Consider the following 24,418-nt stretch of genomic DNA (forward strand, 5'->3'; position numbering starts at 1 on the left):
GCTCGCTGTCTCACAGGGCCCCACCCCCCGGCGTTCCGGGTCATTGGATGTGATTGACAGCAGAGCGAGCCAATGGCTGCGCTGCCTTCAATCCATCCACTCCAGCCAATCAGCGGCCAGGCTGAGCGGCGAAGAGGACGGCGGGGGCGAGCGCGGGACTTTCGAGGGGTGAGGTAAGTAAAACGGGGGGGGCTGGGGGCGCTGGCAGTGTGAGATGTTTTTTCAAATTAATGCATAGAATGCATTAAGGTGAAAAAACATTTACCTTTACAACCCCTTTAAAAGAAGGTTTCTATTTGAAGAGGACACAGCGCAGCAATGGAACAAAAATCCTAAGTTAGATGCACCTCTTTCAAAAAACTCGGACCTAGCGTTTGACGATATGGGCACACTTAGGTATCTGATGGATAAAAGAGGAGATATCCTTCTTCACAGAGCCTGGGACTCAGCCATTGGGAATCTTAAACCAGCTCTGGCCTCCACTTGTGTAGCCAGAAATTTAGAAGTATGGTTGACACAAATACAAGCACACTTGTTGGCAGGTACCTCTAGAGCAGATATTTCCCTCTGCTTTTCTGTGCAGTTTGTTCTTGGCTCATTCTGCGGCAGAGTCAATAAGAATGACAGCTAGGACCTCGGCCTTAGTGAACTTGCCCAGAAGAAGCCTATGGCTTGGTCAGGCGATGCTGCCTCAGAGTTGCGCCTATGTGGTCTTCCCTTAACAGGCGATCGTCTTTTTTGTGGCTAAAGTAGGCAGCATGGCCCTAGAGAAAGGAACAATAGGCCCAAAAAACATTGGCAAGGCACAAGGGCAGAGGTGGAGGGGCCGTCTTGTTTAACCCTCCTCAACAACCCACCAAGCCACAGTGACTCGTGTCTCCCAGTGGGAGGAAGATTGAGGTCTTTTCTCCTACAGTTGGACAGCAATCACCTCAAATCCATTCATCCTGGACCTAGTGACCAGTGTGTACAAGTTGGAATTTTATTGCCAGCCACCAGGGCGATTATTGGTCACCTTCCCTCCCCAAGATAGGGAAAAAGCGAGAGCCCTGGGTATCCAAATTGGAAACTTGCTAGATCAAAAGGTCCTGATCCCGGTTCCCCGGTTGGATCAGGGCAAGGGATTTTAATCCCATATATTTGTCATGAGAAAGCCACCAGGAAAATATTGGCTTATCGTGAACCTCCGGTCTCGAAACCGTTCAATCAGTTACAAGCACTTTCGTATGGAGACCGTGTTCTCAATCAAAAGTCTGTTTTACTAAAACTGCTTCAGGGCCACGTTGGATTTGAGGAGGAATGCCTATCTCCATCCAGGCTTCCAAAGATTCTTGAGACTAGCGATCAAGATGGGAACAGAGATTCTGCTCTTTCAATTTCAAGCCTCCCCTTTGGTCTGTCCTCAGCCCCACGCATTTTTACAAAGGTGTTGAGGGAGGCGCTGTCTCCGACAAGGGTAAAGGAGAGAACTATAATCCCTTACCTGGATTTGCCAATTCGCTTTGTAAGAATAAATCATCTCTAACGTTGGGTGTCCTGCATGTGTGTAAATTACTGCATTATGTAAAACTATTCGTTTAGTTTTTATATTTTAAAATGGGGTGACTCAAGATTGTGCATCACTTTGAAGGTTTCCTTGAATGAAAAATGGTTGAGAAAACGTGGGGTTGATTTACTAAAGGCAACAAGACTGTGCAATTGCTCCAGAGCTTAGTAAATGGAGTAAAGCTTCACTTTGCAAAGAATAGCCAATCTCATGCAAGAAAAAATAAAAAAGCATTGTTGCTTGGACATGATTGGATGATGGAAGTCAGCAGGGCTTCTTCTCATTTACTAAGCTCTGGAGTAACTGCACTTTGCCTTTAGTAAATCAACCCCAATGTCTTAGTGTACGAACATGTGTAACATGTGGCGTTATGTTTACAGAATACTTGTTAATGTCGTCATGTATTTGTTTTAGGCAATTAATGCTGCCAAATTTGGAGTGATCGGTGTAATAATCTACACTGACCCGAAAGATATAAATGATGGATTGTCAAAGCCTTCAGATACATACCCAAATTCCTGGTATTTGCCACCTTCTGGAGTAGAGAGAGGATCATTCAAAGAGAATTTTGGTGATCAGCTCACCCCGTACTATCCAGCTAAAGGTAATAACTGAAGAGAAAGGGCATGCACTCTCTTTGCATGTGTGTGTGCTGTGTGGTTGATTTACTATAACTCATATCCTACCTACTTATTCCCCATATACTCATCTTTTATTATTCGCCATGTCCTGTTTGGTTGTTATTCCCCATATCCCACTTTATTATTATCCTCAATGCCCTATTCTATGAATATTGCTTATGTGATATTTTTCTTTTATTGCTCTATATGCTGCTCTCCTGTTTTCCATCTCCTGATCTCTTAATATTTCTTCTGCTCACTCTGTTTTATTTCACATGTTCTGCTGTGTTATTATTCCCTCTAGCCTGCTCTCTTATTATTCCTTATGTAATGCACCAATCGGGCCCTGTTGATTTGCTCCAGGCTCTTTTCCCCTTCAGGTATACAGGCAGCCATGCACACTGCAGCTCATGTAGCCTCACAACACAATACTCCAAATTTAGTACACAAATAGCCAGAGGACACCCTTCACTCTGTCTACTCTCTACAGGGCAACTTCTCCTCTTGCCAGGCACTAGGGGAACAGACACTTCTGGGACTCCAGCATTAGAAAGGTCTCAATACAGCACGCTGTAGCAATTTCTCAAGGAGTTAAAACAGTGGACAGTCACTAGGATCTTACATCCAGGCCTATACTCACAATGTCCCTATATACTTGGATGCCTCCATCCTATATCGTCCAGAACCTTCTCCTGTGAATCTCCAGGCCAGATCCTCAATGAATCCCCCTTGATCCAGCTCTAACTATTTCCAGCAAATGGGCCCATCGAGCTGGAACCTCGAGGAGCTCCTGCAGACTTTAGCTAAACTGCCCATAATGGCTGCAGCCCTTCAGGCTGGGATCTTTTCCTGGACAACAACTCTGCTGTTTCAGGCCACAAACGTTTTATGCCTTCCTCAGCCACCTACTGAGCATTCTCCACCAGAGATTGCCTGAGACCACATAGGTATTCAGGCCAAGGGTCTGCCTCTTCCAGCCCACTACATTCGAGAATCCACTAGAAGGCAGAGAGAAGTAGTTTAGCCTGCAGCCAGTAGGACCCAGAACAGCCAAAAATTACACACTGCTCCAATGTTTACAGAGGAGACAAAAAAATTGGTTTACCTGAGCCTCTCAAGCAACATATTTAAGGAGGGTGCTCCACTAATGTCCACCTTTCTTATTATTCCAATATGCTGCTTTCTTATTCCCCATATCCTAGTCTCGTATTACTCCTTATGCTAACTCTCTATTATTCCTCATTTCCTGCTCTCTTATTATTCCCTGTAGCCTGTTCTTTTATTATTTTCATTTTTTTTTCAATATTTTGCTGTTATTGTTCAATAATATTGTGTTTTTTTGCTGATATCTTATTATTTTCTATTTCCAGCTCAGTTATTATTCCCTATATACTGCTCACTAAATATTTCCATATCATGCTCTCATAATAAGCCCCATGTCCTGCTCTTATTCTCCATATCCAAATTTCTTACTTTTCCCCATGTCCTGCTTCCATGTTCCAAATCTACTGCTCTAATACTGTTCCTAAGTTTAGTTCTTATTGCCATGTCCTTCTCTCTGGTCCCCACATTCAACTTTTTATTATAAAAATATTCCACAAATCTTGCTTTCTTATTATATTACACATTTTATTATTCCTCATCTCCTGCTCTATGCGGTTCCCATATCCTGCTTTTTTATTAATTCCCATATTGTGCTCTTATTATTCCCTGTATTTTACACTCTTATTGTATCCTATAGCCTGTTGTCTTATTATTTTCGTTAACCTGCTCTTATTCCCAATTCCCTGCTCTCTTAATATTCTCCATCTCGTACTCTCCTATTATTTCAAATGTCCTGCTTTGTTAATTCCCATATCCCAATATCTTATTACCATGCCCTGAACTCTTATGCCTTGTGCACACGATCAGATTGTTGGGCAACAAAACCGTGGAATTTTGTCCGAAGGGCGTTGGCTCAAACTTGTCTTGCATACACATGGTCACCCAAATGTTGGCCAACAATTACGAACGTAGTGACGTCCTAGAGGTACTACGTGGTTTATCAGCTCTTTAGCGCCACCCTTTGGGCTCCTTCTGCTAATTTTGTGTTATTATAAGTTTGGTGAGTGTTGATTCGCGACTTGCTTTTCGCGTTTTTCATTTCATGCTTTTCAGTTAGTTTCTGAATGGCTGTTCATCAACCAGCCATGTTGCGAAATCGGAGGAGATAAGGTGTTATTTATTATTGTTCTTGGAGTTATTGCTTTAACATTTTTTATTTATTTTTTTGGTTGAATAATGATTTGATTTCGTATATTTTCTAAATTTTTGGATGCATAGAATGCACTTTTTGGTTACGTTCTATTGGCAGATAGCAGGTCTATTTTTTTTTAATGCACAATAAAAAAAATTGTGGAGAATAATACTTGGCTATGTGTTTTACTTCAAATGACAGTTTGGGAGTAGACAGTTACATTTTAAAAAATACAATGTAAAATTGACAAGGGACATCAACATAGTTGTATCTTTGATCTTATAAACGATGGGATAATGGTGTTGTGGTAACTTGCACAAATAAAAAAAAAAAAAACATAATATTATTCTTGATATCACTAGAAAGAAAAGGCCTTCTAAAATTTGTTCGCATTAACTTCATCAATATCACCAGCAAAGCAGTGTCATTATTATCCCAATAAAAAGAAGAGAATTGTGCGCTGCATTTGGAGATTTCATAATTTGCCACATCACGAATGTTAATTCTCCATTATGAACGCTAGTTTACAAGACCGACCGCTTCTGCATCCGAGCATGCGTGTTTGTTCTTTGGACTTTTGTCTGACGGACTGTGTACACACAATCGGAAAATCTGACAACCCACATTTGTTGGCGGAAAATTTGAGAACATGCTAGCCAACATTTGTTGGCGGAAAGTCCGACAACAATTGTCCGATGGAGCATAAACACGGTCGGATTTTCCGCCAACAGCCTGACATCCAACATTTCCTGTCGGAAAATCCGATCGTGTGTACCGGACTGTTCCATATGTCCTCCTCTATCATTGCTTTATTGTTCCATATGTCCTCCTCTATCATTGTTTTATTGTTCCATATGTCCTCCTCTATCATTGTTTGTATGTTTTGCTCTCTTATTTGCATGTCCTTCTCTCTGATGTTCCCTATTACCCCTTTATTATAACATTATTCAACATACAGTATCTTGCTTTCTTATTATTTTATTATTCCACATATTCTGCTGAAGTATTATTTACCAAGTCCCACTCTTATTATTCTTCAAATGTTATTACTGTAGTGCTCTTTTTTTCATTCCACACACCCTGTTCTCTTGTTTTTCCCATGTCTTATCCTACTATTGTTCATCCTATCTTGCTATTTTATCACACTGGAATCCTACTTGCCTTGCTTTGCACATTATTCATTACAACCCTTACCATTTCTCCTATTATAAACCCTGAATTGTCCCAGTGTTATTCATCATCGATTGCTCTCTTGTCTTGTTATCTTCAATTAGAGTTCTTTGTGACCTATTATTTTTTCATGTCCTGTCCTACACATAATAATCTTCAGTGAATACACCTAACTAAAATAAAATAAAAGTGAGGTGTGTGGTGCTCATAAACACACAAAAAAAAGGCTTGTATAAATACAATAACCTAAATAGTGGGTTAACCTAAATTTCCCTAATGGAAAATGTTACATATAAATTAATAAATGCAACACCCAACATAAATTACTGTCATCATGTAAATACAAAAAAAAAAATTCAGTGCATTCTAATTGTCATACCGCCAATCCCATTGAAAAAGTCTCCTATGACGAAACATATCTGGGCGTGACTTCCTGGCAATCTGAGCGGGGTGTAGGACAGAGGAACGCAATCTATTACACCAGCTTGTGTCTCACGGGGCAAGGAGTGGGTGAGAGTACTGAGAGTTTATCGCACACCCTGGGTCCGCTGTGACCGATTCCGATTGTATCACCAATGTTTGGTCTGATGTGACAAGATTGATGTTTGGCGCTGTTTGCTATTTGACACATGTGAGTGAAATAGTTGATGAATGTGCATTAAAGCGGGAGTAAACCCAGTTTCAAAAAACACTTACATTCCCGGCATGCCAGAAATGCTAACTTTCACATTGGTTGTGCTCTCAACCAAACTTTCAAACCGTCCAATGGCTGGTTTCATAACTGATCACATGTGCAGCATTATGGCAGTTAAAGAATCATTAGAGGCCAAGATGGAAGGTTTACTTCCACTTTAAGCCGAACACGAGAGTGGGAGGCAAATTTATTTGGAGAGTGTGTTTGAACAAGGGGAGTGGAGGCACGAGCACAGCGGTGTGGTGGAAGAATATCAAATTGGATTAACCTGTTTTTGATTTTACACCGTTCATCGGATTGTTTTTTTAGAGACTTAAATTTCACGGACATTTATGTTGAATATTAACACTTAGCATACACTGGGTAATTTGTTTAATGATACTTTGTTATTATCATTTTAGCAACAGTATTGGATACACATGTTGTTTAGCACTTTATGTATGCACTGAAAACATTTTTTGTATTTACATGATTACACAGTAATTTATGTTGGATAGTGCATTTATTAATTTATATGTAACATTTTCCATTAGGGAAATTTAGGTTAACCCACTATTTAGGTTATTGTATTTATACAAGCCTCACTTTTATTTTATTTCAGTTAGGTGTATTCACTCACGATTTTGATTTTTTAAGTGGTGGCTTGAGTTAGAAGTTTTTTCACTAGTTCATAAAGCGCAGTGGGGTACACAAGGGGGGTGTTTTATTTGTGCACTATCAGTTTGAACATTATAATCTTTACCTTGTCTTGCTCTTTAGTCAAGTCACTTGTATTATAATCCTATACAGCGCCTTGAACTTTTCCATAGTTTGTCATGTTACAACCAAAAAGGTATTTGTATTTTACTGGGATTTTAGCGATAAACCAAGACACATAATTGTAAAGTGGAGGGAAAATTTATAAATGGTTTTCAAAATGTTTTACAAATAAATATGTAACACCCTCTAGTGTGTTAGGAGTGATAGTAGTTTTGTAAGAGTAGGTAAATTTCAAAGCTTGGCTGGCGACCAAGCCTGGATGTGTTTTGATCTGGGTTGAGAGTAGCTCAGAGTAGTGCTGGGTGACTCACAGGTGGCATCACCAGGACCTCCCACTTCTTTCCAGAATATTCTGGTGTTTTCTGGAAAGACATGGAGAGGGGAGGTGGAGCCACCTGGGGTGTCCTGAGGAGCCCTGACAGACGGACTACTACACTCAGCAGCCCCTACAGGGGTACCACTACGAATATGTGAAAAGTGTGGTGTGCATTTGTATTCAGACCTCCTGAGCCAATACTTTGTAGAACCACCTTTCACTGCAATTACAGCTGCAAGTCTTTTTGGGGATGTCTCTACCAGCTTTGCACATCTAGAGAATGACATTTTTGCCTATTGTTCTTTGCAAAATAGTTCAAGCTCTGTCATATTCCCTATCCCTGCTAAAGAGAAGCATCCCCACAACATGAAGCTGCCACAACCATGTTTCATGGTGGGGATGCTGTGTTCAGGGTGATGTGCAGTGTTCGATTTCTGCCACACATTTTTTATTTTTTTTTTGCTTTTAGGCCAAATAGTTAAATTTTGGTTTTATCTGACCAGAGCACCTTCTTCCACGCGTTTGCTGTTTCCCCCACATGGCTTCTCGCAAACTGCAAACAGCACTTCTTATGGCTTTCTTTCAACAATGGCTTTCTTCTTGACACTCTTCCATAAAGGCCAGATTTGTGGAGTGACCGACTAATAGTTGTCCTGTGGACAGATTCTCCCAGCTGAGCTGTGGATCCCTGCAGCTCCTCTAGAGTTACCATGGGCCTTTTGGCTGCTTCTCTGATTAATGCTCTCCTTGCCCGGGGCCTGTAAGTTTTGGTGGACGGCCATGTCTTGGTAGGTTTGCAGTTGTGCCATATTCTTTGCATTTTCAGATGATGGATTGAACAGTCCTCCATGAGAAGTTCAAAGCTTGGGATATATTTTTATAACCTAACACTGCTTTAAACCTCTCCATAACATTATCTCTGATCTGTCTGGTGTGTTCCTTGCCCTTCATGATGCTGTTTGTTCATGAAGGGTCTCTAACAAACCTCTGAAGGCTTCATAGAACAGCTGTATTTATACCGAAACTAAATTACACACAGGTGGACTCTATTTACTAATTAGGTGATTTCTGAGGGCCATTGGTTCCACTAGATTTTAGTTAGGGATATCAGAGTAAAGGGGGATGAATGCAAATACACGTCATACTTTTCAGATATTATATTTGTAAAAAAATGTGAAAAGTATTTTCCTTTCACAATTATGTGCCACTTTGTGTTGGTCTATCACATAAATTCTCAATAAAATACATTTATGTTTTTATTGAACCAAGGCAAAATGTGGAAAATTTCAAAGGGTATGAATACTTTTTCAAGGGACTGTATGCTGTGCTAATTTCTCAAATCTCCTTATTCTTTGTGTTACAGTGTGTGCCTATGGATTTCTGCTAACATTGCCCCCATTCTACCAGGATATTGACTTTGCTTCACTTATTTTGCAGAGTCCACCTATAGAATTCCTGAATCTAAGATCAAAGGTATCTCTCACATACCAGCACAGCCCATAGGTTTCCAGGATGCTCAAGCATTAATATGGTAACTAACTTAAATCCTCTAAATAAATGTATTTTTTTTTTTAAATAGAGATAGGATTAAGCAACTAAATGAAATCCTCCCTAGCCCGCATACATTTCTTGGCAAGATTATTCTGGCAATTGGCTGGATGGCACATTGCAAGTTGACTTTGTGGTCAATTTGTGTACTCTAAATATTATTCCTCTAACTTGAAACTCATAAAAAATCCTGAAGCCTGACCAGAAAACTCCCAGAGATGGCATCATCCCATCTTGCCTAGGACTTTGATAAGACACTCCCAGCCATCACTGCTCCCCCCCACCATCACAGGAGTGATTCAAACCCCCTTACACATTCTCGCTCTCTCCACTGTTGCAGTAGCACTTAGTTCACCAGTGCTGTGACCAAAGAGATGGCGGACTCAGGGGCGGATCCAGGGGGGCAGCGGGGCAATTGCCCCCTCCGAGAATACAGCTGGCGGAAAACAGCGCGGCTGGTTCCGCAGGTGCCAGCATGGCCGGTTCCGCGGGTGCCAGCGTGGCCGGTTTCGCTGCCGGTTCTGCGGGTGCCAGCGCGGCCGGTTCCACGGGTGAGTGCTGGTGAGTGGACGGGTGAGGGGGGGGCAGCTGGGCGGCTTAGGAGGGCTGCTGGCCAATCAGGAAGCCAGCGGGCAGGGGAGCAGGGAGATGTCATCATCTCTCACTGCCCTGCATCTCTCCAGTTCCGCCCTCACTGTGCGGGAAGCTGTGTGCAGCAGAGAGATTACATCATCTCTCTGCTGCTTATCTTCACTCTGGGACACAACAAAAGACCACCTTAGCAGAAAAGTGACACAGTAGGTGACAATCCGCAATGTGTGGCAGGCTACGTGGCAAGTGACAATCCACAATGTGTGGCAGGCTACGTGGCAAGTGGCAATCCGCAATGTGTGGCAGACTACGTGGCAAGTGGCAATCTGCAATGTGTGGCAGGTGATGTGGCAAGTAACAATCCACAATGTGTGGCAGGCTACGTGGCAAGTGACAATCAGCAATGTGTGACAGGTGACGTGGCAAGTGACAATCCGCAATGTGTGGTAGGTGGCAAGTGACAATCCGCAATGTGTGGCAGGTGACATGGCAAGTGACAATCCGCAATGTGTGGCAGGTGACGTGGCAAGTGACAATCCGCAATGTGTGGCAGGTGACGTTGGCAAGTGACAATCTGCAATGTGTGGCAGGCTACGTGGCAAGTGGCAATCTGCAATGTGTGACAGGCTATGTGGCAAGTGGCAATCCGCAATGTGTGGCAGGTGATGTGGCAAGTAACAATCCGCATTTGGTGACAAGTGACGTGGCAAGTGACTATCCGCATTTGGTGGCAGGCGACATGGCAAATGACACCCTCAGGGCTCCCACTGAATCTACATTATGGTGATTTGAACCATTTAATTTTATATTACAATGTATTAATAGAAATTATGCACCTCAATCATCCTGACACCATAACAGCCATGGTGCCCTAATGATTGAAGCGCCAATACCAGCCATTTCCCATATAAATTGCTCCCAAAAAAACATATTTTATAGCAGTGCCCCTCCCGAGACTAGACTCTGGATCCGCCCCTGGGCGGACTGCGGGGATTTAAGAACTTACTCCTGTGATGGTAGGGGCGAACAGTAACAGCTGGGAATTAGGAAAATCCTAGCAATAAGGCAGCATGGAATGATGCCATCTCTGGGAGTTTTTTGGTCAGGCTTTGGGAGGAACATAAATAGCCTAAACCTATAGAAAGAGCATTATTTAACTTTAGTCAAAGCTGCACAGTTTGTTTTGATCTACAGGCATAGGCAGATTTTTCGGTAACGTTGAACTAAACATTTAGCCCCCTATATGCCAGTCAATTCTACCAAAGCAGCAGTATAAGACCACCTCCTGTAATCAGCAGTATATCACAGATCTCAACCAGAGACAGTACTCTAATGAACCAGGGTTGTTTACAGAAAGTGGAGTTTAACAGTTAGTGGCATATGTACCCACATATTCAAAATCATTAAATCTCCCTATTGTGCAAGATTACTAGTCTTAGCGGGTGGTTGGGTCCTTCAGGTCAGTTATGGAATGTGAAGCCATGCAGAATGGCAGATCTAGGGGTACATAGATAAGAAAGAAGTTGTGCTTGGTAACACTGCACTTGGTTACATAGTCTTAAGCTTGCCATACACTAGCAGCTTTTCAAACTAACGTTTGTAAAAAAAAAATCTCAGTACATTTGATGACTTAATGAACGTCAAAGTGTTTCAAAATATTATTTGCTTTTACCATCTGATTTTGGAATTAATGTCATTTCTGGAATGAAAAGCCAATTCACTGTTGGAAAATTCTTCTCAAGCAAATTTCTATCCTTCTCCTTTGAATTGTCGTGTCACAGCAGTCAAAAATGAACATTGATTTGTCCCCCCTAAGGAGTAGAAAATTGAGCAAATGTTCTGAAAATAAAAAAGTTGGAACTAAATTTTACTAGTGTATGATCATTTTGACCTATTCGTAGTATACGTTGCACACATATGCCATAGTCCTTGCACCCACAAAATACACATTTACTTAACCACAAATTTGAGTTTTACAGATACACAAACCCCAGTAAAAAGTATTTTAAAATATGTGTATTTAAATATTTTCAGTCTGCTCTGGTCCAGTCATGTGATTCTGAGGCTCTGTGCATAGGAGCGCTTGACAACAGCTGTGAATTCTGGGAGAGGTGGTGTCACCCATAAGCTCCTATAGAGTAACTGTTGTCAGCACTTTCTTGTCTGATCCTACAGCAAGGAGAACAGAGAGCAACACCCTCATGGCTAACAGAAGACAGAATTAGAATTAGACTTGGGAAACTTAACATTAATAAATCACCGGGACCAGATGGCTTGCACCCGAGGGTACTTGGGGAGCTCAGTCAAGTAATTGCCAGACCATTGTTCCTAATTTTACTGACAGTCTACTGACTGGAATGATATCAGCAGATTGGAGAAAAGCCAATGTAGCACCAATTTTTAAAAAAGGGCCCAAAATACATCCCTGGGAATTACAGACCAGTTACCCTAACATCAATAGTATGCAAGTTCTTGGAGGGGATGATAAGGGACTATATACATGATTTTAGTAACAAGAACGGTATCATTAGCAGTAATCAGCATTGATTCATGAAGAATCCTTCTTGCTAAACCAATCTATTAAGCTTCTATGAGGAGGTGAGATGCCATCTAGATAAAGGAAGGCCTGTAGACGTGGTGTATCTGGATTTTGCAAAAGCATTTGACACAGTTTCCCATAAATGTTCACTGTACAAAATATGGTCTGTTAGCATGGACCATAGGGTGAGTACATGGCTTGAAAACTGGTGAGTTCAGAGGGTGGTGATAAATGGGGAGTACTCAGAATGGTCAGGGGTGGGTAGTGGGGTCCCCCAGGGTTCTGTGCTGGGACCAATCCTATTTAATTTGTTCGTAAACGACCTGAAGGATAGGGTAAACAGTTCAATCTCTGTATTTGCGGACAATACTAAGCTAAACAGGGCAATAACTTCTCCGCAGGATGTGGAAACCTTGCAAGAAGCTCTGAACAAATTAATGGGGTGGGCAACTACATGGCAAATGAGGTTTAAGGTAGAAAAATTTAAAATAATGCATTTAGGTGACAAAAATCTGAATGTAATCTATACATTGGGGGGAAAACCTCTGGTGGAATCTAGGATGGAAAAGGACCTGGGGGTCCTAGTAGATGATAGGTTCAGCAATGGCATGCAATCCCAAGCTGCTACTAACAAAGCAAACAGAATATTGGCATGCATTAAAAAAGGAATTTACTCCAGGGATAAAGTGAAAATTCTCCCACTCTACAAGACTCTGGTCCAGCTATACCTGGAGTATGCTATTAATTTCTGGGCACCAGTCCTCAGAAAGGATGTACTGGAAATGGAACGAGTACAGAGAAGGACAAAAAAAGCTAATTAAGGGTCTGGAGCATATTAGTTATAAAGAAAGGTTGACAGGACTTATTCTCTCTAGAGAAGAGACGCTTGAGAGGGGATATGATTTCAATTTACAAATACTGTACTGGTGACCCAACAATAGGGATAAAACTTTTTTTGCGGAAGAGAATTTAACAAGACCCGTGGCCACTCATTAAAATTAGAAGAAAAGAGGTTTAACCATAAACTACGTAGAGGGTTCTTTACTGTAAGGATGTGGAATTCCCTTCCACAGGAGGTGGTCTCATCGGGGGTGGGAGGCATCGTTAGTTTCAAAAACTATTAGATAAGCACCTGAACGAACACAATATACAGGGATATGCAATATAATACTGACATATAACCACACACATAGGTTGGACTTGTGTCTTTTTTCAACCTCACCTACTATGTAACTATGTAACATACTACTAATAAAAAAACAAATCTCACTTCAAATTTCCTGACAATCGCAGTTAGAGGTAGCAGTGCCTCAGATCTCACACTGCAGATAAGGTTGTATGCACATGAGTGCCTAATCACCCCTCACATAGCAGAATTGAGGACAAAAGGTGAGTTTTACATGGTACTGTTAAGGCACAGTTAACATTTTAGCATAGGAAATAAACTATTTCTTTTCAGGGAATATAAGAAGACATGGGGGCCACTCAGTGAAATTGGAGGAGAAGCAGTTTAACCTTAAACTGCTTTGGGGGTTTTTTACTGTCAGGGGGGTAAGGATGAGGAACTCTCTTCCACAATCGGTGGTGTCAACGGGAAGTATTGATAGTTTTATAGAACTCTTAGATGGGCATCTTAGCGAGCACATTATACATGGAAATGGGATATGATTTTTGACATGAGCACACCCACACAGTTTGAGCTGGATGGACTGGTGCCCTTATTCAACCTTACCAACTATGTAACACATTTTTAAATGTTCCCCATCTCATAGCAAATCTTCACTTTTCCGAGTTTTGTTCACGTGCGTTGTGACATCCGTACCTGTTTTTTTTTTTTTTCTGCACTTACAAACCAGGGTTTTCTGGATCTGGACCCATGTTGGATCCATGGGCGGCCCGCTCAAAACCAACTTGCATATGAGGACTACTTCAAATCCGTTACACTTAGATCCAGAAAAACGAGAAAGGATGCTGATCTTTTCCATCTTTTTTCTGGGCCTGGACAGAGTAACAGGTGAACTGATGCAAACAGGTCAATGTCCAATTACATCCCCCTACCTACAGCCTTGCTATCAGTACCGCCTGAAAAATTGGCATGTAGACCTGATCACGCTACCTATGTGAAAGGGGCCTAAAGAAGATCCTGATAAAAACAAAAGAGGAGACTTGGTAGCCAATAATTGTTGGACAATTACCACTTTGACCAGGAATATGTAATGTACACCATAGCTTGGAGAGTACAGCAGCCAGGAATATATCACTTCCAACATAAATTGCAGTGGCCAGGACTAAGTCATTTACAACATGGTGTACAGAGTACAGGGGTCAGGAGCATGCAACATTGCCCCTTAAATTGATGGTCAGTGAGAGGAAGATCATATAACACCATAATTCTGTTTATTCACAGTGAACTGGCTGGACCTGAAGCTCCAGAAAACTGGCAAGGGTCTCTGGGTTGTCGTTATAACATAGGACTTGGATTCAAGCAAAACAGATTCAGTACGAGGTAATGGACAGTACATAAAAAGCCTTCTTTTGTGTGTGATATCAGATCTGAGGATATCACCATGAGGGTCTCATTGGGACTGATTAACAAAAATGATTTAAAATTATACTATGTGCAATAAAAAAGGATCACGGACAGTACTCAATTATTCCTGTCCCAAGTACACTAATACATCTACAATCACCTCAAGCAATATAGGAAATAATGCACCCCAAAATGTAAAATAAAAAGTACATTATATGAGCAAAAGCATATGGACATGTGACCACCACACCTTTATGACCTTTTTGGACTTCCCTAATATGAATGAGTGGAGGCTACTGTTAGGCTGGGTTCGCACCGCTGCGGCAGCGAGAACCGGATGTGATTCGCACCGCACTGCAGTGCAAATCACATCCGATCTCTGTGCGATGGGAGTTCAGCCATACAGATAGTATGGCTGAATTCGCATCGCACCCGCCGCAAACTCGCACGGGACCCATTTTTTGGTCCGCAGCAGAATCGGATCGCATGGGTGTTCACACCATGCGATCCGATTCCTTCCGAGTTTGCAGATCGCACTGCGATATGCGAACTGATCTGGGGGTGTCATTAACATTTCACTGACACTCCAGGCAGTCCGCATAGGGCAGTGTGAACTGCCGGCGGGAGGCATGCGATGCGGGAAAACGCTGGGGATTTGCGGCGTTCCCGCATCGCTCCGGTGTGAACCCAGCCTTAAAGTGGACCTTTCATGGCAAGCGGAAGGTATACAAAAAGTTATTTGTAAACAAACCGTTCACTCAAAACAAAACCCTCCAAAAAACTTGACCTTACCCACTTGTGCATCCAGGGGGCACTGTGCTTTCCAGTAGAACAGAATTCCTGTAAAAATGCACTGTTGCAAAAAGGTTGGAGGGCAGTCTTGTCATATCTCAAGCTCCCTGCTCTGCCAGGAGGCATCATTCATGCCTTCCACATGTGTAGGAGGCAAGGGCTGGGGTATTTTTTTTTCTGGGCAGGTGGGTTAAACAATTTATTTAGCAATGGCTTTTCAAATCCATCTATGTTTGGAGGACAGGGGGCCTTACATCTGCCATGGAAGGTACACTGCATTTAACACAATTTTGTGCCTCCAACATTGTGGCAGCAGTTTTGGGAAGACCCTTTTTATTCAAGCGTTTGTCCTTTGTACAAAGCCAATTCCATAAAGAGATGGCGGCTGATTTACTTTAACTGGAGAGTGCAAATCTGGTGTAGTTCTGCATAGAAACCAATCAGCTTCCAGTTTTCTTGTCTAAGCTTAATTGAACAAGATGAAGTTAGAAGCTGATTGGCTACCATACAGCGCTGCACCAGACTTTGCACACTCCCTTTTTAGTAAATCAACCCCATGGCTTGATGGGTTAGGTGTGGAGGAACTTTAGTGGTATTCACTGAACCCTGACCTCAACCCTAGGAAAAGCTTTGGGATGAATTGGAACACCATTTGAGACTCAAGTGTTCTCCTCCAAAATCAGTACCTGTTCTCACCAATGCTTTTTTCGCGGGCAAAAATTCTCATAGATATACTCCATAATCTTCAGGAAAGTTTCCCCTCTAAAATGAAGGCTTGTATAGTTACAATGGGGGACCAACTGTATATTAAAGTGGTTGTAAACCCTTACAAACCACTTTGACCTACAGGTAAGCCTAGATTAAGGCTTACCTGTAGGTCCAAGAAATATCTCCTAAACCTATACGGTTTAGGAGATATTTACCTGAAGACAGCCACCGCTGTCTACGGCGCATGCGCCGTAGACAGCGGCACGCAGGCGCACTGGTTAAGCCGCAGATCGTGGCGATATGCCGCAAGTGTCGGCTCCCGTGCGCATGCGTGGGAGTGACGTCATCACTGCTCCGGCGAATCACAGCGGTGGAGCAGCGAGACCCACCAAGAAGATGGACGCTCGGAACTACAGGGGACAGCGGTGACTTCGCTGGCTCCTGTGTCAAGTAAGTGACACATAATGGACTACTATGCGATGCATAGTAGTCCATTATGCTTTACCTTTGCAGGGAATCAAAGAGGAAGTAAACCCATCAGGGTTTACTTCCTCTTTAAAGCCCAACTGAAATATCAATTTAAATGAACTAAATCTTATTCAGATGCATCAAAATAAATGGTTGCCAAAATCTCCTTTGCCTTACTGTCTCCATGTGACAGCAGCAGGGGTCCCTCTGCAGAAGTCTGACAAACCTCCAGCTCAGTCTGAGTGCTTCAATCACCAGAGCAGTGCAGGGACAAGGTCATCTAGATTGTCAGGAAAAATCGCCCCCAAAAAATTGAGCACTAATCTGCATGCTTACTTCCTAAACAAAAATTCCCCCAGTACAAATCCACCCTCCTGCTGAAACCCCCCATTTCAGCATAAATCTTTGCCCTCCATTCCCCCAACACAAATGTTCCTCCCCAGAAAGTCACCCCTCAAAGTACACATCCTCTGCCCCTCACTCCAAAACCCCCCTCCTAGCATGAATTCCCCCCAAACAAGAATGTCCCCTCCTAGAACAATTTTCTCCCCTACACCATATCCCCTCTTCTAGCACAAACCCCCCCAAATCCCCCCCTCTCAACACAAATCACCCCTCCCCTCAGTCTCCTCACAGCCCCCTCCACCTCACATGAAATCACAGTGCCCAGGGCAGCTTCCACTCCTGCCCACCCCTTGTTCCGGGCCTGCACTCAGCATGTTGGGCCTCTGCAAAGAGACAACTTCTTCCACATAGGGAGCAAGGGTCCTTTTTTGCAGCATGTAGGTAGCAAACAGTCTTTTCTACTCAAGCTGTGGCTAAACAAACTATAAGACTTTGCAAGCCTTTTGTTTTGGCAGACCTGGAATGTTTTTGGCTGATTTAAAAAGAAAAATGTAGTGTGACAACAAATTCATATACTTAAAGTGTGGTGGTCAGGTGAGCGTAAACGTTTGTCCATATACAGTAGTGCCCATTTTTATGGTCTCTGAACTTGAATATCTTTACAGTTTGCATCAGGGGATGCATTATGCTATCATTATGCTATCTATATATGCATGAAAATCTGTATCACAACAATCATATCACTAGGATAACAGTTTGCTCTTCCTTTCCTAGTGATGATGTCCAGGTTAATGTTTACAATAAACGAACAATAAAATCATCGGCAAATGTGATGGGGATGATCAGAGGAGCCGTGGAACCTGGTGAGTCACCCTTGGCTTGTTATGTTGTCACCATATATGAAGATAACATATCTTGCTATCATTATAAGCCATATTTGCATGCATGCACCATCAATGGTTGTGTCACTGGTATTCAATGTTAATAACAGCTTTCACTGTAATGTTTTTCTTCAATGACTTCCAAACACATTCATCCCATTTATGTGTGTTCTTGTAAGTGGTCTGCATCAAATATATTTTCCCATGAAATGCATGTATAGTATGCTAGGTAATGTGCAAGTATAATGCTTAGAGGCATTATTATTACTTCTGCTGACAATACCTTTATCTGTTATTTCTCTCTTGAAGTATATTACAGCACCATCTCTATTCAGCCATCATCCAGAGTCTGCATCTTCTTCCTTCCTGACTAGGGATGGGCTTTATGTTCAGGTCAAACATGAGCTTGACTTGATCAATGGCTGTTCGCCGAATAGCGAACAATTTGGGGTGTTCGCGGCAAATTCAAAAGCCGCGGAACGCCCTTTAAAAGTCTGTGGGAGAAATCAAAAGTGCTAATTTTAAAGGTTACTATGCAAGCTATTGTCAGAAATTTTTTTTGGGGACCTGGGTCCTGCCCCAGGGGACATGTATCAATGCAAAAAAAGTTTTAAAAACAGCAGTTTTTTGCGGGAGCAGTGATTTTACTAATGCTTAAAGTGAAACAATAAAAGTGTAATATTCCTTTAAATTTCGTACCTGGGGGGTGTCTATAGTATGCCTGTAAAGTGGCGCATGTTTCCCGTGTTTAGAATAGTCCGACAGTAAAATGCCATTTCTAAAGGAAAAAAAGTCATTTAAAACTACTTGTGGCTATAATGAATTGTCGGTCCCAGCAATACACATCAATGAACATTGATAAAGAAAAGCATGGGATTCCCCCACAGGGGAACCCCGAAGCAAACATTTTTAAAAAAATATGTGCGGGTCCCCCCAAATTCCATAACAGGACCTTCAGGTCTGGTATGGATATTAAGGGGAACCCCACGCCAAAATAAAAAAATGGCTTGGGGGTCCCCCTGAAAATCCATACCAGATCCTTCTGGTCTGGTATGGATTTTAGGGAGAACCCCGCGGCAAAATAAAAAAAATGGCATGGGGTCCCCCTAAAAGTCCATACCAGACCCTTATCTGAGCATATTGGGGAACAGGAGAAAGTGCAGAGAAGGGCAACCAAACTGGTAAGAGGCATGGAGGAACTCACTTATGAGGAAAGATTAGAGGAGCTGAATTTATTCACTCTTGATAAGAGGAGATTAAGGGGGGATCTGATCAACACCTACAAATATATAAGGGGTCCATATATAAGGGGTCCATATATAAGGGGTCCATATATAAGGGGTCCATATAGTGAACTTGGTGTTGAGTTATTCACTTTACAGTCAACAAAGAGGACAAGGGGGCACTCTTTACGTCTAGAGGAAAAGAGATTTCATGTCCAAATATGAAAAGGTTTATTCACAGTAAGAACTGTGAAAATGTCGAATAGACTCCCTGCAGAGGGGGTTCTGGCCAGCTCAGTGGATTGCATTAAGAAAGGCCTGGATCATTTCCTAAGTGTACATAATATAACTGGGTACTAACATTTATAGGTAAAGTTGATTCGGGAAAATTCGATTGCCTCTCAGGGGATCAGGAGGGAATTTTTTCCCCTGCTTTAGCATATTGGATCATGCTCTGCTGGGGTTTTTAACCTTCCTCTGGATCAACTGTGGGTATATAATTGGGTATATGGGATTGTATGATGTTATTTATTTATTAATTTTTTTTGTGGTTGAACTGGATGGACTTGTGTCTTTTTTCAACCTAACTATGTTACTATGCTATGTAACATTGTGAGGGTGCTTTGGGGTAGCCCCCCAAAGCACCTTGTCCTCATGTTGATGGGAAGAAGGGCCTCATCCCCACAACCCTTGCCCGGTGGTTGTGGGGGTCTGCAGGTGGGGGGCTTATCGGAATCTGGAAGTCCCCTTTAACAAATGGACCCCCAGATCCCTCCCCCCCATGTGAATTGGTAATGGGGTACAAATGTATCCTTACCATTTCACAAAAAAGTATCAAACATGTTAAAAACGACAATAGATGTTTTTTGACAATTCCTTCATTAATGTCTTCTTCTTTCCCCGCTTCTTCTTCCATCTTCTTCTGGCCTTCCCTCGGAGTTCTTCTTCCTCCATCTTGTGTTCTTCCCCCGCTTCTTCCTCTATCTCCCTCTGCTTCTTCCTCCTGTGTTCTTGTCCAGCATCTTCCTCCAGCTTCTTCTTCTCTGCTTCGCCCTCCCAGTGATCTGCCTCAATGGGAGTCTCCTGCTATAACAGAGGGAGGGGCCACCCAGTGACCCCGCCCCCTCTGACGCACAGGGACTTCCCTATGGCTTTCCCCGTGTTGTCGGGGGGGGGGGGTCAGTATCTGTTCTTATCAGTGTTCAGTAGGGGTGTTTCACTGCCATTCTAGGCTTGAAACTTTGCTAGCTGTATAGTGCCCCTGCTGGTATGATGGGTGTCCTGAAGGAACTTCCTATAGGAACAAAGGCGGGCGTTTACTGGGTAGGGTGGGACATGGGAGTAATTCCCTGTGGAGGATCCTGAGGGGCTCAGTGCCTCCTGTTCTGACTGTGCTGCCTTGTCCGGTCAAGAGCTAGGAAAGCAAAGGCTTGCGGTGCTAAGCACCCCCTGGGAGTGGCACCCTGGGGTGCTGAAATAACACTATGGATTTGGCACTTCACTTAGTGAAACAGCACTAGGCCACGACATCAAATGCTTTTTACACCATGCGTCATAGCTTAGGCCTTTTGGCTGAACCCAGGGCAATTTTTGTGATCAAGCTGCAAGGCCTAGCCAATGCACTTGCACTAGAACCTTTCTTTTTTTTTTTTTTTTTTTTTACACAAACTTAATTTATTTTCTCTTCACAGGTATCTCCCCCTGTACTTATTTTTGTGTTTTTCTTCTTCACTCAAGATGGAGGGTGTGAGTCTTTGGGCCTACCCTGAAGTCTAGGGGCAGGATGTGTGGCCATCAGGTTCCTTTCTCCTGGCCTTGGAGGGTCTCTCTTCAGGAGAGCCCCTCACCTAGTATTCGGGGTTCGGCTTTGGCTAACCATAAGAAGCGGGGTCTGTAGGGCTTTTCAGCTAGGTGGACCCCAGTTTGCCTTATCCCCAGATTTTTTTTTTTACACAAACTTAATTTATTTTCTCTTCACAGGTATCTCCCCCTGTACTTATTTTTGTGTTTTTCTTCTTCACTCAAGATGGAGGGTGTGAGTCTTTGGGCCTACCCTGAAGTCTAGGGGCAGGATGTGTGGCCATCAGGTTCCTTTCTCCTGGCCTTGGAGGGTCTCTCTTCAGGAGAGCCCCTCACCTAGTATTCGGGGTTCGGCTTTGGCTAACCATAAGAAGCCGGGTCTGTAGGGCTTTTCAGCTAGGTGGACCCCAGTTTGCCTTATCCCCATCAGAAGTCTTGTGTTCCCAAGGTTTTAGGGAAGGGTCTTTCTTCTTCAGGAAGGGGCGAATAGATACACCCTAACTGTACTTTTTTTGTTGTGTTTTCATGATCTTTTAGTTTACTTAAAGGTTTAGTTTTTACACACCCACTGCAGGCCAAAGGCAAAATTATTCTGTTGCTGTATATTGCAAAATGTCAGAAATGCATTCCTACAGACCTGTACAGCTACTGAAAGGTCCACTTTGACATGTATCTTGGATAGAAGTTCTGTGTTCTGTTCTATATGCCCACATCCTATGATTTGTACATACATAAACACACTTGTAGCCATGGGCTTTTTTAAAGGCATATAGATAATGACACCACATCAACAACCATATAAAAGCATAGAATTTATTATTCATGAGATTTATAATCACATACTGTAAGTACTGTGGTTATATCAAGATATATATATATTTTTTTCAAATATAAAGTTTATTAATCTCCAACACGGGAAGAAGACACCAGTGTTACAGCATTTACAAAGATATTACGTACATAACAGATATCCATTAGTCCTGTGATGCTGAATGTCAGCCAATATAGAGGGCAAAAACCAAACCACATACCTCAATAGTTGCAGAAATCAACAAGTAAACTCGTTGAGAACCTGGCCATGTAAGCCCTAGTATCGTTAACTGGTCTCTCTTCCCAAATTTTTCATTTTCTACCTACTAACTACAAGTTCGGGGGGGGGGGGGGGGGGGGGGAGCCACCCCACATCGAAAGGGGTGGGTGAAGAGGGAGTGAAAGTAGAGCGGAGGGGAAGGTGGGTTGAGGGTAGGGCAAGATATTATTTTTAAGCTGTTGGGATTTTGGGGCTCCAGACAACACTTAGTGGACTCTGTCATACCCTGGGAATTTGTACTTCATTTATGTTTGGACGATCCAAGCTTGCATTCTTAACGAATGATATATCATGAGAAAGCTCTTAAAACAGTAAGCAGTCAGTCATCCCACCTCCATCTACTGTCTATGGCTGCTTTGTACAATATCACTGAGTATACAATCCTTTTTTGTGTATGTGTAGATATTCTATGTACTCACCCCTCTTGCATTATGTGTTATTAGACAGGTATGTGTTGTATGGTAACCACCGAGACAGCTGGGTACATGGAGCCATTGATCCGAGCAGTGGCACTGCCGTAATGCTGGAGATAACAAGAATTCTGGGCACTAAATTAAAACAAGGTAATGAAGATACACTAGCTGTACTCCCTGTCTCTGTCCGCCATGTAGATTTGAATGTTTCCACCCACTCTGGGATCTTGCTTCTCCATTGTTTATCCTAAAAAGTGGCAGTTGGTCACCGTGGCAAGCTCCACTTATTCAAATGTTGCCCCCTTGACCTCCCTAATGCTACATAAGGTGGAAAAACTGTTTAATAATATACTTCCCTTTCTCCCGACCTACTACAGCAGCACCTAGGCTAGCTTAAAGTCAGGCTGCTTCTGGCCAGATCTTGGAGAATGCTGGATAGCCCAAATCTCATGAGATTCTCATCCCCCCCCCTCCTATGTGTGGTGACCTGTGTTAATCTGCAGGCTCACCGCAAGGAAACGTAAAAAACAATTGTCTTTTGTGTGCCCTATTCACACCACAATACTGCCTTGAGGTGAGCTGCAGTGCATTGCTGGTAAAATACAGATATATGCGCTTGGCCTCACCTTCTCTGAGAGCCCCCATAGCACTCATACAGGCTTGATCCCGAGCCACACTGTGTGTGTCTATGCTCCCAGAATATAAATTACAGCCAAGCCTCCTGTGAGAAGAGGGAAGAAAATAGCAGAACTGCTGCAAATGTGCACAGCGCTGGATCGAACTCAGTCTCATTAAAAAAAAAAAAAATTCCCTAATGCAGAGAATGCATTAAGGTATAAAAACATTTACCTTTACAACCACTTTATCAGTGCTTTGCATTGTAAGAATGCAAGACACTACCCCCCTCACCACCCATACCTAACAAACCCGACAAATGGCAAAAAAATCTGACAAAACTACCCTTCCCCACTCTACTAAAAATGTGTCATTGTCTGTGCTAGTGTTATAGAGATTGCCTGACAAATAAAATTGGAAATCTCCCCAACAGAGACACAAATGGCAAAGATGAATCCTTCCCCTAAACTTTGTCTGGAGTTGGGCTTTAATATTGCTATTATAAGTGTGACCTACATCACGTCAAAATATATGGTAAACCATTGGTGACCAGCTGACAATATTGCCATTGGTTACCAGCTGACAGCGCCTAGAGGCGATTCAGTTCGCATTGTGCGCTATATAAGTATTTCATTCATTCATTCATTCAATATTGCCCCATTTATAACCCTAGTGCATTACCATGGGTGGTGACCTTCAGGGATTGGGGCTGGTGGTGGGAGGCTGGTTGTATTACAGCATGGCTCTTTAATAATGGTAATTTCCTAGGAAAATGGCGCCCTCGAAGATCCATTGTTTTTGGCAGCTGGGGTGCAGAAGAATTTGGACTCATTGGCTCAACCGAGTTTACTGAGGTACATTTTTCAACAACTACTTTGCAATATTGCTTTTATATAGGGTAGGGAAGGGTTAATAGGTTTTTGGATAATGTGAAACCATTCCTGGCCTTGATTGAGGACAGGGATTATAGTCAAGGACAATGGTTTTCGTATTTTCAGCTTAGAGATTGTTATACAAAGCACAGGCCCCTTACACCATTTGAAAAACTATGTAGAGGACCACAAGCTCAACAACATCCTATTTCAACAGTGTACGTGATTTTGCTTTCTTATATGACTTTAAAGTTATCATACTATCTTGCTGAAAGGGAAATAGAACTAGGGTGCATGATATCTCAGAGTGAGTTTGTCAAAGCCTTTACGTTCACTCAATAAGATGTCATAAGATGTCAATAGCTGGTAGGATACAAGAGAGGAATTTCAAGCTGTTAGCCAGATGGTATTAATACCCCGGCATTTTATTACATAAAATATTTCCTCAGAGGTCTAATGTGTGTTGACGGTTTCTGGGCACACTGTTACATACTGTATGTGGTGGTCTTGTTCAAAGGTTGAACTACTCTGGTCAGCAATATTTGATATTTATGTTTCAGGGAATTGGGTAGCTTGTGTCCCTGAAAATACATTGTCTATGAAAAATGCCAAGGAAGGAATGTTTTGCTTTTTTTTTTTTTTTTTTAATGACTGCTAAAGCA

General features: G+C 42.5%; 1 protein-coding gene across 1 annotated transcript in view; it reads left to right on the top strand.

Annotated features, from left to right (window-relative positions):
* LOC143988977 (aminopeptidase NAALADL1-like) overlaps positions 1-24,418 on the top strand; it is an 89,757-nt gene that overhangs the window by 18,951 nt on the left and 46,388 nt on the right. The window contains exons 5-10 of the mRNA XM_077488948.1: positions 1,961-2,150; positions 8,779-8,872; positions 14,427-14,525; positions 17,637-17,725; positions 22,300-22,419; positions 23,653-23,738. Of these exons, the coding sequence (XP_077345074.1) occupies positions 1,961-2,150; positions 8,779-8,872; positions 14,427-14,525; positions 17,637-17,725; positions 22,300-22,419; positions 23,653-23,738 (678 nt within the window). The remainder of the gene's footprint in view (positions 1-1,960; positions 2,151-8,778; positions 8,873-14,426; positions 14,526-17,636; positions 17,726-22,299; positions 22,420-23,652; positions 23,739-24,418) is intronic.

Source organism: Lithobates pipiens, unplaced genomic scaffold, assembly GCF_037356315.1.
Source record: "Lithobates pipiens isolate NorthernLeopardFrog02 unplaced genomic scaffold, aLitPip1_a1.2 Scaffold_18, whole genome shotgun sequence".
NCBI lineage: Eukaryota > Metazoa > Chordata > Amphibia > Anura > Ranidae > Lithobates > Lithobates pipiens.